Raw genomic sequence first — 16,778 nt, forward strand, 5'->3', positions numbered from 1 at the left:
ATACATGTGACCACACAAAATGTTTCTACCTATTTTAAGGAGTTTTCCTACGAGCTGAAATCCTGCTGTTAAGGAGAAGAAATGAGATCTTAGCAGAAGTGGTCACAGAAACAGAAGATGGTATATGGTGCCTGTATTTTGGCTGGAGGTTGGGATTCTGAAAGTCTAGTTGATTCTTTTTAGCATCACTGAACTCTGGTTGTTGAGACACATTTTCCTTAACTTTGGCCTCTAAGATAAAGACACCGTGTGTGTGTGTGTGTGTGTGTGTGTGGTGTGTCCTATTATCTCTGGAATAGTACTCAAAGGGCAATGACAAGCATGCACGATCCACCCTCATAACGAGGGCACAGAAGCAATTGTGACGCAGAATACACGGCAAACAAGAACCGCCCACAGTGTGACCCAGCCCCCACCACCCTGGGCACTGCAATGAGATACAAATGCAGTGCCTCCACCCTGACCTGGAAAGTCACCCAAAACAAAAGTAACTTTGGATGCAGCAGGATGGCTGGGCAAACAGGGGGCACTGTGTCATTACACCAATTTATTTCTAATCTCATACCTTACCCAAGCACATGCAGGAAATGTGAGTTTTTGCAAATACCTTATTTCTGTGAAATTGGGAGCAGCACAGGTGCAGCTTCCTGTCAAGTCTTGGCTCAAATCGTCCCTCTGCCCTGTCACTCCCAAGAGGGGTGCCCTGTCCCTTCCCTTGCCCTTCACACTTTACCCACAGCAGTATATGTAATTCATAGACAATTTATTGATGATGTTTGTTGTGTTTTTCTTTCATCAGCAGAAGGTTAGAAGCCATCAAGGGCAAGGATGTTGGTTTGTTTCTCCATTAATGAATTCCCAGAGCCTAGAACCATGCCTGGCACATAGCAGATGCTCAATAAATATTTGTTAACTGAATAGGTGAATAATGCCAGCACACCTGATCACTTCCCGCTGTTCAAACCCTTAAGGAAGTAGACACCACCTTGGGAAGACATCCAAACTCCTTAACCTAGCACAGTGGCATTCATGCTCCAAGACCCACCTGCCTTCCTAGTCCGACCCATCCTTCCCTGCACCATACCTGTGCCGCTACAGCTCCCTTCCACGTGGAAGTCCCTTCTTCACCTTCTTCTTATGCCAGCTCATCCTCCAAACCCCAGCTCAAGCCTCACCTCAACGGTCTCTTTGATGTGTTCCCATGACACCCTGACATAACTAACCACCGTGCTAAACAAAGAGTCAGCTCTCAATATGTGCGTGTGTTCAATTCAGCAAGCATAATAGTTGCTCAGTAAATCTCTGCTGATTTAATGAAGTGAGCAAGAGGATGGAAAGACAGTAGGGAAAGAAGAGTTTAAAATCTGACATTTCTTCAGACAAGAAAATGCAGGGCATTGATAGACACAGATTCTGCAGGCCAATATCTATATTAAGTACATATTTTCTCTGAACTATTTGGGAGAAGGTTACTTACATCATGCACCTTTGCCTCTTAGTACTTTAGTACTTAATACTGAAGACGTGGGATCTATTTAATACTTCAGAGTGTGTTTCCTCACAACAGAAACATCATCTCTTACATAATCAGAGACAATTGCCAAATTCAGGATATTCACCTGATATGGTATTTTCAGCTATTCTACCATCCATATTCCAATTTTGTAATTGTCCCAAAAATGTGCTTTATAGCATTTTTCACTCAAGAAAAGATCTGTTCAGGATTCACATCACATTTAGATGTCAGATCTCCTGAGTCTCCTCTCACCTGGAACAGCTCCTCAGACTGTCTTTCATGACCTTGGCATCTTTGAAGAATGTAGGCCTGTCTTGCATTGCTTTATAGAAAGATCTAGAGCTGGCTATGTATTAGTCCATTTTCATACTGCTATGAAGAAATACCTGAGACTGGGTAATTTATGAAGAAAAAGAGGTTCAATGGACTCACAGTTCCACATGGCTGGGGAGGCCTCATAATCATAGGACACCTTCTCCACAAAGCAGTGCCCCTGTCCTTTCCAGCTAATGCCATCTGCAGGACATACAAATATGCTCTTCCCTCCCAAACTTCCCTGCCCTAAACCTTGGTCCAAGCCCGAGTCTGTCCTAGTCAACCTTCAGAATACAGCTTGTTGATGAACCTCATTTAAGTGGAAGATCTTGACTTCTTAAACAGCGCAAATTACAATATGGGTTGGAAAACTGACTAAAAGAAAGCAACAAAATGTTAATTCCATGGAAAAGGGAAAATGTAATCTAACCCCCAAACACTACATGAAGACCTTTCACACTGAATCACACCCAATCCTGTATTGCACTTACTTTTCTTAATTTTGCTCAGTTTAAACTGTCTTTTAAACGTGGAGTCTCAAAGCAGTTCACAATACTTGGGTCAGAGGAGAGCAGACACTACATCTTTCTAGTTGCATATAATAGAGGTAAGCGATGAGAACTGACGAAGTCGATGCCTCCTCTGGTTACATTACAATTCTAATTTAGTCTGCTCTTGTTAACTACCATGCTAACAGACTAAACATCTGCAAAGGTTGCAATAAAACAGGATTCAAATTTTATTCCAATTTTCTATACCTGAGCAGTAGCATCCTCAACAGTCACTGAGCAGCTCTGGTGGGTGAATTCCTTCATTCCCTCAATAATCGCCTACTGCCTGTCTACAAGGTATCCAGCTGGAAAATACATGACTAAAGAGCACAGTTCCACCCTGGAGAGCGCAGCAGAGAGAAAGGCACAGGCCTGGCTCTACCCCGGAGAGCACAGCAGAGAGAAACGCACAGGTAGCACCAAGAGCAAGTGCCTCACTTGGTTTTGTGTCCAGCCCAAAATAACAGAGTCCATTCTAACGGGTGGGCTGTGAAGGATGCTGGAATAAGCCCAAAAATGGCTTTACAGAGAAAATGGTACTTACAGTCAGACAACGAGAACAATCAACAGTAGGACATATATTCCAGGGAGAGAAGAAAGCAGGTAAGAGTAAAGGGCTGTGAGACTAGAGACCCCGTGCAGCGTAGTGGGACTAGGGCCACTTTGGCGGGTGCTCTCGCATTGGTGACCCAGAGCTGGACAAAGATACGAAAGCCTGCGTATGAGCCAGGGTCGAGGGCAAGGAGCCTTCAGTTACGGCGGACTGTAAATTAGTTCAACCATTGTGGAAGTCAGTGTGGCAATTCCTCAGGGATCTAGAACTAGAAATACCATTTGACCCAGCCATCCCATTACTGGGTATATACCCAAAGGATTATAAATCATGCTGCTATAAAGACACACACACACGTATGTTTACTGCGGCACTATTCACAATAGCAAAGACTTGGAACCAACTCAAATGTCCAACAATGATAAACTGGATTAAGAAAATGTGGCACATATACACCATGGAATACTATGCAGCCACAAAAAATGATGAGTTCATTGTCCTTTGTAGGGACATGGATGAAGCTGGAAACCATCATTCTCAGCAAACTATCGCAAGCACAAAAAACCAAACACTGCATGTTCTCACTCATAGGTGGGAATTGAACAATGAGAACACATGGACACAGGAAGGGGAACATCACACACCAGGGACTGTTGTGGGGTGGGGGGAGGGGGGAGCGATAGCATTAGGAGATATACCTAATGCTAAATGACGAGTTAATGGGTGCAGCACACCAACATGGCACATGTATACGTATGTAACAAACCTGCACATTGTGCACATGTGCCCTAAAACTTAAAGTATAATAATAATTTAAGAAAATATATATTATTGAAAAGGATGTTGGAAATTATTCAATAAAAAAAAAAAAGAAAGAAAAGAAAAATCCGTGACCATTCTAGGAGCCTGGCCGGCAGTGGGAGCTCCTGAGCTGGGTGACATCCCGAGCCGTGCTCACCAGCGCTGGGTCGCGGGCCCGCCACATCAGCTGTGTGGCCTCAGGTCTCTCTGAGGTGCGATAGAATGGAGATGGTGCCTGCCTCCTGGGGCTGTGCTGGGGACCACAGCACTTCAGACAGGGAGGGATCTCAGAGCCAGGCTGGCAGTCAGCCAGTGCTCATCCAAATGCCAGAACGAACCTCTGTGAGTGAGTGGAACAGGTGTGACTTGACTCTGGACACACTGGCAGTGGTTGGGCATCAATGGTGGTCCAGGGGAGGGGTGTGGAGGGGCTCTCTCAGGAGAATCAGTGGGCAGTGTACAGACGTAACCCAAGCACTCAAGGTCCACGTCCCCTCAGGATGAAGTCCAAACTCTTACCACCGCCCCCCAACACTCAGCCTTTCACCCAGGCCCAGCCTGCCTCCCCATCCCCTTCCCAGGCAGCCTCACACACGCTTGCTGTTCCCCAGCTTGTCAGTTCCCCTAAAGCCCTACTCTCTCCAAAACAGCTACCTCCTCTCAGCCACCTGGAGAACTCTCCTACACATCCTCCAAGACCCAACTCAAAGGTCGTCTTGTTCCCACACTGATTTAGTTTGGATGTTTGTCCCCGCCCAAATCTCATGTTGAATTGTGATCCCCATCCTTGGAGGTGGAGCGTGGTGGGAGGGGTTTGGGTCATGGGGGTGGATCTCTGATAGCTTGATGTGTCCTCACAGCAGTGAGTGAGTTCTCACGAGATCAGGTTAAGTGTGTGGTACCTCCCCTGCTCCCCCCGACTCCTCTCTTGCTCCTGTGTTTGCCATGTGAGACGCCTACTTCCCTTCACCTTCTGCCATGATTGGAAGCTCCCTGAGGCCTCCTCAGAAGCTAAGCAGATGCTATTCCCATGCCTCCTGCAGAACCATGAGCCAATTAAATCTCTTTTCTTTATAAATTCCCCAGTCTCAGATATTTCTTTATAGCAGTGTAAGAATGAATGAATACACACAGCTTCCTTCCCCCAATATCCCCTCTGCACACTACACCACGTTATGAATAGTTCCACGGCCACATGCCTTGTGGTTTTCCACTTACACAGCCATTTCTCCTTCCGGCCTGCAAGTTTCCAAGGACAGGAGCATGACAAAGTGCATGGCACTCCAGATGGCTTTTGTCAGAACAACATGGATCTGCAGCAGCACTTGGTTAAAAAAAAAAAAAAAGGATCAAGCAAGAATCCATGGCTTTCACAAGGAAGCATGCATGAACCTCACGTCTTACACCCACATTTCTCTCCGTCTCAAGTCTCAAGCCCTCCAAAATCAATGGGAGCTCTATTTACAAAGGGGACGGGTACCGCTTCTCAATTTCATTCATCTTTCTCCCTACTGAAAATGCTTTCAGAAAATGAACCTGAGGCATGTTGGTTTTATTTCTCTGCAGTGCTTTAAAGACTATTATTTTTCTCCAGAGCCTATTTCAATTAATCCAGCTATATTTTAATGCTATTATAAGAGATCGTCTAGCTCAAGCACACAAAAGGCAGCCTCCCAGGGTAACTTGGGATGAGTCAGTTTGCCTAATTGAAGGACAGTAACAACCTATTTCAGAGTCAGTCCATCCTCAGCTAAGAAATGACAAACGCTGACAGCAAAAAGTTCCCATGCGAAAGTCCCAGCTCTATCCCAAGTGGGTCAAGGTCTTCTACCAATGAACCAGGCCTGCTTTGAACATTTATTAAAGTGGAAGATTTGCTAACATTGAACCTGGCTGTCGCATCCTCAGGCTGCTAAAAGACGACAATTGCGGCCTTGACTGTTATGAGATATTGCTCCAGCCTTGACGTGATTAGCCAGCAAACGTCAATTCCAAAGCACTCATTTCACAGTGAACTTTACTGTTCAGAACAGGTTATTAAAGTGTGGGTCTCAGTCTGGTACTGCCCATGCTTCTGCAACTGTTTTCACGCACACACACGCACCTCCTTAATTTATATGCTGTATCTCCTTTTCATTACTGTTCACTACCAACACTTGTGCTCTGTGCCCAGAAGGATTTAATATTAATGTTCTGATTGCAGATGTGATATAAATACAATGCTTATTAACTATTTACTGATTTCTCACAGAAGCCTGCACCATAAAACATTCATTTTAATATGTGAATGCAATTTTAAACATTTATTAAATTAGCATTTCTTCTTTGGAAGGCAATAGCTATAAAATCACAGTAAATGCAATTCCTATAAAACTGAATGCTATATAATGAAAGTAGCTTCATTCAATTACTTTCATTGGACTGAAAGTTCCAGTTAATTGTGCCAGACAGGATACTGGCAGACTCATAATGACATACTTTCCAATGCTCAAATATTTGAATCAAGCAATAAGTGAAGTGAACCAATAGAATAATGCAGGCTATTTTCAAAGTATATTTCAGATGTGCTAATAAGTAAAACTGCATTCATGATTTTTTTTTGCCATTTCCTTGGGAAATGGGCTTTTTTTTTTTAATTTTACTTTAAGTTCTGGGATACATGTGCAGAATGTGCAGGTTTGTTACATGGGTATACATGTGCCATGGTGGTTTGCTGCACCCATCAACCCATCATCTAGGTTTTAAGCCTTGCATGCATTAGGTTATTTGTCCTAATGCTCTCCCTTCCCTTTCCTCCAACCCCCTAACAGGCCCCAGTGTGTGATGTGCCCCTCCCTGTGTCCATGTGTTATTGTTCAACTCCCACATATGAGTGAGAACACGTGGTGTTTGGTTTTCTGTTCCTGTGTTAGTTTGCTAAGAATGATGGTTTCCAGCTTCATCCATGTCCCTGCAAAGAACATGAACTCATTCTTTTTTATGTCTGCATAGTATTCCACGGTGTATATGTGCCACATTTTCTTTATCCAGTCTATCACTGATGGGCATTTGGGTTGGTTCCAACTCTTTGCTATTGTAAATAGTGCTGCAATAAACATATGGGTGCATGTGTCTTTATAGTAGAATGATTTACAATCCTTTGGGTATATACTCAGTAATGGGATTGCTGGGTCAAATGGTAGGGAAATGGGCATTTTTAACAGTGCAAATGCAAGTTTGTTTGCTAAATTAAGAAAAAAATATTTTCTTCTATTCAAAATGGAAACTGAGAACTAAGAGACGAAGAGCTGTGCTCTCACATCTTTCAAACATTCTGGACAGTGCAGCTCCAACAGCTTAAACTAGAACTTCATGGCCTTGGAACGAAGTCTGAGGACAGAGAAGAGTAAAATAAGAGGGAAGAGAGGAGGGAGTCAGCTTTCCCTGAGACCCACAGAGGGGAGGTCCAGTCAAGCCACTGGAATGTTAGGTACAGCTGGGATTCCAAGTGCAGACATCAGAGGCCAGACGCCTGCTCTTAAAACACTACAGCTTTGCCTTGATGGCAGCAGTTAGTTTACTAAGGAAAAATGTCATCACACGTAGACGAGATGTCACCCACTTCACAGACATCAGTTAGATGCGAAGGAGGCCCATCCTTCTATTCCACAGAGAATCCACAATGATAATCCCAGACAAACACGGAAGCAGATGTATCCTCTGCTGGACACGCAAGGAATTTGGCTTGACATCGAAAATACTTTTATGTATGGATATCATCTCTCATGCCTCCCTTCACTCTCGTGTAATAAATGTGCTCGTCTAGAGCAAAGCAACTTCTCACACAAATGTGCAACCCAAAGTCCTGCTTCCTCCTCCTGCAGACCTGATCCCAGCTCCTGAATACACCACCCTCCCACCATCACTGGAATCCTGAGGTCGGCCTTGACTTCTCCCATGTCCTCCACAGTCATCTCGAGGTGCCACATTACTCTCTGTTATTCTCCATCTCACTTCTTTGAATCAAGATTCCATGAATCATACTGCAAACACGTAGCTATTTTATGTACCACTAAGAAAGAAAGGAAGTGCTATTTAAAGCATGTCAGCGTGCTTTAATTTCCTAGAAGTTCTATTTTCTACTTACTGAAGAAGCCCTTCTAGAACCATTTAGACACTCATTTTTATGACACAGCATGCTTGTACATAAAGAAAAATGAGAAAATAACAGAAACAAATCACCTGAATAGCCTCCAAGATTTTGCATCCAGAGTCTGACACTTCTGAGCCACTTTTTGACTCCGAGTCAAAGGCATCAGTGCTTCTGCATGCAGCTTGGGAAGGATGCCCCGCTGAACACAGCCTCATAAGCAACCAAGGTGAAACCAGCCCAAGACCTGTGCAGCCAACCCACAGAACTTAGAGAAATCATAAACCCTTGTTGCCTGAAGCACCTGGGTTTGGGGGTGGCTTGTTATACCATGTAGATCACTGACACGGGCAGCTGCAACTTTGTGTGTCGACCTCCCTGTCTCAGGTCCTACACAAGAGCTGGTTGTCACTCTGCAAGAATAGATGGAATTGAAGAAGAATATACTCAATTGATAGCAAATTTGCATCATGATGTTCTACTTTTAGGCCTTTCCGTGCATATAATAACTTTTTGTTTCAATTCTCATAGAAAAATCATTTTGAGGATATTTTACACAGTAGTTAAACTCAACATGTACAGAATCAACCCCGCACACAATTCAATTGAAGACACAGTCAAATGAGCAGCTACAGCCAAGTTTATCCATGAGCAACCAGCACCTGCAACATGACTGCCCACAGGAGTCCTGAGACACTGTCGACGTCAGATGCACCTGTTCCAGGGATGTAGGGATGTGGGAATATGCCTTCCATAGAATCAATGATACACAGCATCTCTCCAGTCCCACCGCTCTGCTCCACCTGTCACCTCACTGGGAATGTCATAGTTGCTCAGGACCAGCCCCTCCCTATTTTGCTCCCTTTTCAGTCCATACAATTTATTCCATCAGTAGTAATGAGTATCAAGTAGATATAGTCCATTGTACTCCCTTGCTTAAATCTGGATCCCTGCAAATAAAAACATCTTCCTGGGGAGCCCAGCTCCCCTGACCCCCTACCTGCCCACTCTCACAGAGCTTTCCCCCCATAGGTATCAGGTGTTTCTTCCTGACTCCATTGGGCAGTGTTGATGGGGAGACATAGGCAGGTGTGGAAGTTAAACAGCTTATAGGAGAGGCATCAATGATCTGTTGGAACTGTGGAGGTGGGGAGATTGGTGCTGGTGGAATCTGGGGTGATTTAATTACTGGGATTTAATTTACTAAGCAGAAGGGCTGCATGAGGTCTGCTAGGGTTACTCCCATGCTTATCAACACTCTGCCTTCTCCAATGGTGGAAACTTACACTCCACTCATCTTTGTGTCTCTTGTGCTAGCGGAGTGTGCTTAGCATGCTGCCAACACCTCAACACAGCCTCATGGACAACCAGATGAATCAACAAGTGCCCCGTTCAGGCCTGATATCCTGTGGGTCACAAGTTCTAGGTCATGTTTGTGATATGTTCATTGAAGGGTCAAGAAAGACTTTCTGCTTTGTATTCTAGGTACTTTCTTTAAGCTTGCAAATTTAAAAGAAAATCCAGCATCCAATTTTAAAGAAAGCTGATACTTTGATTGGCTGATGTTATTAGAATGTGCACACCGCCAAGGATCCCAACTGCCCCCCATATTCCACAAGGCAATATCTTAATGACGAGCACTCCTGTATTTTTTTTTAATTTTGTACCTTCTTTTCCAAAAAGATGTTGTAGCAATTCACACAGAAAATAGATAAAAGGCTTAACAAGTTAGAAATGGAAAACCTGGGGCAAGCAAGTAAAGAAACAAACACATTTATCATAAATGGCTAAGTCGCTGCAAGTCATCATAAATTCCAGCCTCAGGGAAGTTCTGTGTGTGGAATTCTTTTCATTCTTAGAAACACACCCACTCTTCAAAATGAGGCCAAAAAAATTAATACTGAGTTTTAAGATAACACATCTTTACAGATGTAGACCTTTATATAAGGAATGATGAACAGAGTAAGGCATATCATTTCTGCAATCTCAGTGATCATCCTTCATTCATCCATTCAACAAACACCTAATATTAAAATGTGTTTCTTAGAGAAAGAAAATCTAAAATAAATAAGGCAATCATTCAACTCAAGAAGCTACAAAAAATAATAAGAGTCGATTCAGAAGAAAAGCCTTGGCAACAAAAGCCAGAGAAGGACAACATGAGAAAGAAGTTAGACAGGCTAAGCTCACTCAAGAGCAGACATGCAGAAATCTCCAATAAAACTTGGCAAAATGTATTCAGAAAAACATTTTTTAAAACATCAGGCTTAATCAGTGAATGAAGTTGGATAAGGACTGTGGTCATGAACTCAGCGTGAAGAATCAGGTCAGCAGTGTCGTTATTTCCAGCAACACCACGCTGCATTAGTGCAAGTGCAAAGGAAGTGCAGGCTGGGCTCACCCAGGGCTGAACACTTGCCAGGTGCACACGGTGGCTCACGGGTGAGAAAGTCAAAGCTATTTGCAGGAGAGTGATTAAAATGGCAATCATGAAATCTGAGCTGCAACAGCGGAAAAGCAAATCCCAGGGCTACCTGTTAGTTACTAGGGAAGGAAAGACCAGGAAAATGTGGACCCTCAAAGCCAGCGTGTCACAGTAGGGAGGGGACTTGAGCCAGCGAGCCAGGCAGACAGGCACTGGAAAGAGTACGCGTTCAATAGCTTTGTTGAATAAATATTAATGTCAATAGAACCACTAAAAGGCAGTTTTCACAGGATGATCGGGGATATAGGAGGATCACGTAAACAGTTACAAGGACTGGTAAGCCCCTCTAGGACCCAGCTTCTGCAAATCTTCCTAGTCCTGGATCCTGATACCTCCTTGTCATTCTTCCTCATGCTTTATGTTGCAACTTCAAACTGTGTGATCAGCACACACACACACACACACGCATCCATACACACAGGTACACTGGCATCCACACACAAATGCATCCATACACACACGCATCCATACACACACATGTGCACCCATACACAAATGTTTCCATATGAATACCCATGTATGCATCCATACAAACATATGCCTCTATACACATGCATATGCATCCATACACACATATGCATGTGAATACATACATACACATATATGTATTCATATGCACATGTGCACACATATGCATCCATATACACATGATCCATACATACACATATGTACTCATGCACACATGCACACATATGTATCCATACACACACCTCCAAACATACATATGTATTTATACACCAACACATATGCATCCATATACACATCCATACAACATATGCAGGCAACATATCCATACAACATATATGCATCCATACACACATCCACACACATATGCATGCATATGTACACACACATATGTAGTCACAGGCACACACATATGCATACATACACACATGCATCCATACATACACATGTGTACTCATGCACACATGCACACATATGCATCCATACACACACCTCCAAACATGCATATGTATTTATATACCAACACATATGCATCCATACATACACACACATGCATCCATAGGTACACACACGTAGTTATATGCACACACATACATCCCTACACATTCATACATACACACATGCATATGCATTCATACACACATGTACTCCTGTGCACACATGCATACATATGCCTCCATACACACACATGCATTCATACATACACACACATGCATTCATACACACACGTGCATGCCTCCATACACACTTAATGTATTTAAATACATATGTGCATCCATACATACACATGCACCCATACACACATGTATATACACATATGCATCACATGCATGTGCACCTATACACACATGTATTCATATGCACACACATGCATCCACACATACACATGCATCCATGGACACATACATATGCATCCACTCACATGTATTCATATGCACCCACGCACACATATGCATCCATACACACACATGCATCCACACATACACACATGCCTCCACACACATGTATTTATACACACACATGCACCCATACATACACACGTATATGTATTCACACACGCGCACATGCAGTGAGCTGCTTCTCCCACTGCTGCCTTACTGTCACATCTGCCTGGAATGTCCTCCTCCCACCCACCGCCAGAGCCCACTGCCACTCATGCCAAGATTGAATCAGTTACTCTCCTCCCTATCCCGTAAAAGTTCAAATATGTTTATGTCTTCACACCTACTGGGTTGCATTATAAATACCTACGTGTGACTCTCAGGTCTGGACTCTGTGTTCCAAACATAAACTTCCTCTTCTATTCACACCATTCTCAGAAGTGCACCTGATTTTTCTTTATAAGCCTGGCACGGATGCTGGCCCAGGAAGCTCTGTTTACAGCTCGGGCCCTCACCCCGCGCTGTGCCCTTGTTAATGCCAGAAGACACCAGAATCAGAAACAAGTTACTTACTTGTTTTAAAAAGTTACTTACTTTTTTCTTTCTCTGTGAGTTTTTTTCAACATTTGCATACCTTCTGCAAGACAAAAGATGTTCAACTTGAAATGTAAAGCCCGGCCCTAAGTTATCTCTAAAAAATGCAGGCTGCAGCCTTGTCTTTAGGAGGGAAGTGACCACGAGGAGGAGCAGGCTGTCCACAGAGGACACGGCTCATAGCAACAATGATTTCCAGGCCTCGGGAGCAGAAAACGCCCCAGGAATCTGTTCAATTTCCTTCCTGGAGATCAGATGGCCCATCCTCCTTCTACCACAGCAAAGAGCCCCTGTCCACCTGCTGCCTTTGCAAGTGCAGGCATCCCATTTCTAATTCCCCTCTAGTGAGGCTTTCTCCAATAGCTGCTACTCAAATTTGGAAATGTTTCTATCCCAGGATTCTCTGCAAATTCAGGGCACCTCCTTGGTCTATTCTGTGTAAGCCGCATGAACTTCGGTCTCTGAGTGATTGCATGTGGCCTCCTGTTGACCCTAAGCTCAACAACTTCGGCAAGGGGAAAAGATATTTAAGCCAGTCAGACCCCGTCAGGGCTTCCCAATGAACAGATAATGGCCAAAAGCAAAACGCGCTGAGAGGTGGGAAACACGTGGGGGGCAGACAGAAAAACAACTCAACTCCACAGCCCAGCAGTGTTCCTCCTCACTGTGCTATTAGGACCATTAGCATGAATTAAGTCAATAAAATCAAGAAATATCCATGTGTGCCAGGCACACAGGTGGGACTCTAACCTAACCATCTGCCTGGATATCAAACTGCTGTGGGGTCGTCCTTGGTAGACAGGACAAAGGGAGCCTTTCTTGGCGTTGAGGTACAAACCCTAGCAGCACGTGAACCAGAATGGGAGGAGGCCATCCCAGACGCTGAGCCCTCAGTGGAGGTTCAACCTCTCCAAATGCAGAAAGCGCTCGTACCACAAAACCTAAAGGGTAGAGGAAGGCTGGCCACCTGCATGGTGTTCAAACCATCTGTCCTGCTCCACCATGAGATGAAAAATGGCAGCTCTTTTTCTTTGCTCAAGATAATGATCATTGAAAACTTGACAAAGAACTAGCTCTGGGAAGGTTCCTAGTAAGCCCTCAAGTCGTGTCCTACACGAAATGCATTTCAAACACACCTGTCAGGGCTAAACAATTAAGGATGAAGAATCCCACAGATGGGCTTCGGAACCACCCATCTCAGCACCCTTCACCTCATGTCCATAAACACACACACAGTGGGGCACCCATTTAGCCATGCCCAGGATTACTACAAAAATCATGGCTTTTTTCACCAGGAGAGACCGACACCCAGCACAAATTCTATATTTTAGATATGGGGAAGCATGCCAAATTAAGAAAACAAAGCATCATGCTGGGTGCATCACGGGCAGGCATAACTGTGCCTAGAATCGGCTCTGAAGCTATATCGCACATTTCAACTCCTGATCTCTAAGACTCCTGGTATCCCAGAGAAAAGCAGTGAACTCAGTGTAGATCTTGCTGTCCTTGTGAATACATCATACAAGAGCAGTTCCCCCATGCCTCATTTTTAAAATCTAAAATTGTATCATATATTAAATAAGAATATTACATTTCATTACTGAAAAATAACCAATAGCTGAACTGGACCTATTTGGGAGAGATAGTGGGGAAAAGGCTAATTTTTTTCCAAAACTCAGGGAAGAAAGGTACGAAGCATGCTCACTGTTGGACCTCACTGGGCACCCTTGGAGACTTCCAGTAAGGAAAATATTTGAAGGTCTCCAGTCCCACAGCAACATAAAAGTGATTGTCTTGCAAATCCTTTGAGTCGCCCAAAAGATGCCCATTCATTGTAAATAATCTGTAAAAACAGAAAGAAGAAATGAGATAGAGACTTGAGGACCAGCAGCACAGGGCTTGGGCTATTTGTGCATACGCTATGACTAGTGTACGGACTGCCAGAGAAACAGTGCTCATCGTAAGCAAGTGTTATCCAAATGGGCCAATTAAACCCAACGGGAGCTGCTCTTCCAGGATTAGACTTGCTTTCCACTTTTAGACTTTTGAATTAAAGTGTATTTTTAATTATATACAAGTGCTCAGAGGCTCTTGAGAACACGTTACACTCTTGGTTAGTGTTCAATTAATTTTAACTAATAACAGCTAAAATTAATACAAATTGGCCCCTATTGTTATAACAATACTTGGAAAACAAACCAGGATTTATTAGCAAATAATATGCATTTTTATAAGCACCAAAAGACTAACATTAGTCTACTTTTTACTCAGTAATCCTTTTCAGCAGGTACTCCTTCACTAGTTTATTTAAAAAATGATACAATTAATTCAATGCTGAGCCTCTATATGCATAAGACAATGAGGTAGGCAACGCATTAGATAAAAATAAGCAAAAGGAAGTCTCTGCCTCCCCAAAGTCAGGAAGCACACAGAAGCCTACAAAGCTAAATATGACAAGAGAAGTGCAAAGGGCTGGGGTCCCAAGAGGAGAAAGGCTGAACCCAGCTGCAGGCTTCACAGAGCTGGAGGAACTTGCAACAGGGTCGGCAGGGTAGGTGGGATTTCATCATGTACGGTGCTGTAAAAAGGCCAGAACCCAGGGTGGGGAGGGGAGCTGACAGTCGCTGGGGGTGAGGTGCAGGCACAGCTGTGATTGCGCAGGACAGGGGCGGTTTCCAAAGGGCCTTGAATTCCGGGGAGGAGCATTTATCATTAATTTCATCAGAATGAAGATTTCCAAGGAAGAGGGGTTAAGAGCTATGTTTCAGCACTAGTGAGCGGGCAGCTGTGGCCAGGATGTGACTGAGGAAGAATTGCCCCTGTGGGAGGAGGCTCAGAGCTTCTGCAAGAGCCTGAGATGAAGGAATGAATTAGGGCAGGAAGTGCAGGAGCAGAAGAAGAGAAGAAATGCAGGGGGCATGGAAAGGAGGAATCTGTAGAACCTATCCCTCCGCAGAACTGGGCGTCAGAGCTGCCCAGAGGGCCAGCTTCAGAGTGCTGGACCCCACTGCAGAGCTCTCAGCTCAGGAGGCCTGGATAAGGCCTGTGTGTGGCATTTCTGACAAGCTCCTGGCTGACAAGCTGCTGCTTCTCCTGGGTCCCATCCTGAGAGCTGCTGCCTGAGACTGACCCTGGAGGCATCAAGACAGGAGCCTGGGAGAGGCATGGCGGAGCTGCACCTGGGGAGCTGGTGGGCCCACCTGGAGCAGAGGCTTCCATGGGAAACCCAATGCTTGGAATTCTGTTCTCCTCCTGCCAGGGCCTGGGGACAGTCAGTCCCCTCTGGTGGACTTGGACAGCCAGTGCCAGAATCCCCAGGAGTAAATCAGGAACATGCAGAAGCCTCACTAGGGAAGTGGGGGACTGACGATGGTCCTAAGGAGAGGGCGCCCCCAAAGCAACTGCTCCCAGGGGCCAAACAGCAAGGCACTGAAGGGTGGGAACAGACAGACCAAGAATTCACACACAAATATGAAAAATGCCATCGAAGAGATGGCAGATATTCCCGGTATGAAACAAGAATATGAAACCATAAAACAGAAGCAGTAGAAATACTGACGTGAAACTGAAGTCGTGGAAAGGAAGATCACGATAGGGGTGAGTCGTAGAATGGACACGGAGCAGGTGCAAGCTGCTGTTTGGAGAGAAAACTGAGGAACACCCTTAGAGGAAAGCAGGGAGGAAGAAAGAAACAGGCTCCACAAAAGAAGAGCTGAGAGATGAGGGTGAGCAGATGTGCCAACACCGGCAAAAAGAATCCCAAAAGGAAGTTACAGTAAGAGTGGAAGGAGGAAATATGTATAGAAATCATGAAAATTAGTTTCCCGGAATTGAGGAAAGAGGACAAGCCACAGGTAAAAGAGTCCACGGATGCCAAAGAACAGAAACTACAGGAAAACTCGCCAGCAGACACCTGGGTGCGACACCCAAGGTCACAGACAACATCCTAAAGGCGCTGGCGAGGAAGACCTGGCCGTACCGTCCAGCAGGACAGGACTGACTGGGGCCTTTCAGCAGCAACACAGACAGGAAAGACGCTGATATTTTCAAAATCTAGAGGGAAAGAACATTAAAGCCAGCCAGACCCTCATGTAAACAGAAAGGACGAGATTAAAATATCCTCAGGCTTACAAGGCCTCAGGAGATTCGCCACACAGAGACCCACGCCAAGAACATTTTTAGAGGACGTGGTTAAATAAGAGGAACAGCAAATCCGAGAGTTGCTGTGAGAATGATGTGAGGTAAAGGTGACCAAATACAAGGACCAATTTGTGTTGTCTTTTTTTAAAAAGCTAAGATCAAAGAAAACATATTCATCATAACCCAAAATTCAATTCTCGATCATAGCCATGCGATGGGGGCTGTTGAGGGGAGACCAAGGGACATAAAATCGTGCTTATGTTCTTGGCCGGGGAGGGGGAAGACACAGAAGTCAATCAGCTCAGAATCTCCAAGGCTTGCTGACTGGCAGATGAGGGAGAAGGTGTG

General features: G+C 44.5%; 1 protein-coding gene across 8 annotated transcripts in view; it reads right to left on the reverse strand.

Moving 5' to 3' along the window:
• The window catches only part of DCDC2C (doublecortin domain containing 2C), a 141,717-nt gene that overhangs the window by 73,490 nt on the left and 51,449 nt on the right, over positions 1 to 16,778 (reverse strand). For 6 of the 8 annotated variants that reach the window (XM_063624015.1, XM_063624017.1, XM_055253193.2 and 3 more), the window contains 2 exons: positions 13,996 to 14,133; positions 12,291 to 12,333 (listed from right to left, as the gene is read on the reverse strand). In XM_063624015.1, the coding sequence (XP_063480085.1) occupies positions 12,291 to 12,333; positions 13,996 to 14,133 (181 nt within the window). Of the gene's footprint in view, positions 1 to 4,954; positions 5,061 to 12,290; positions 12,334 to 13,995; positions 14,134 to 16,778 lie in introns of all 8 variants that reach the window. The other 2 variants (XM_055253195.2, XM_055253196.2) reach the window with 2 other exon arrangements.

This window comes from Symphalangus syndactylus, chromosome 18 (assembly GCF_028878055.3).
Source record: "Symphalangus syndactylus isolate Jambi chromosome 18, NHGRI_mSymSyn1-v2.1_pri, whole genome shotgun sequence".
Lineage (NCBI taxonomy): Eukaryota > Metazoa > Chordata > Mammalia > Primates > Hylobatidae > Symphalangus > Symphalangus syndactylus.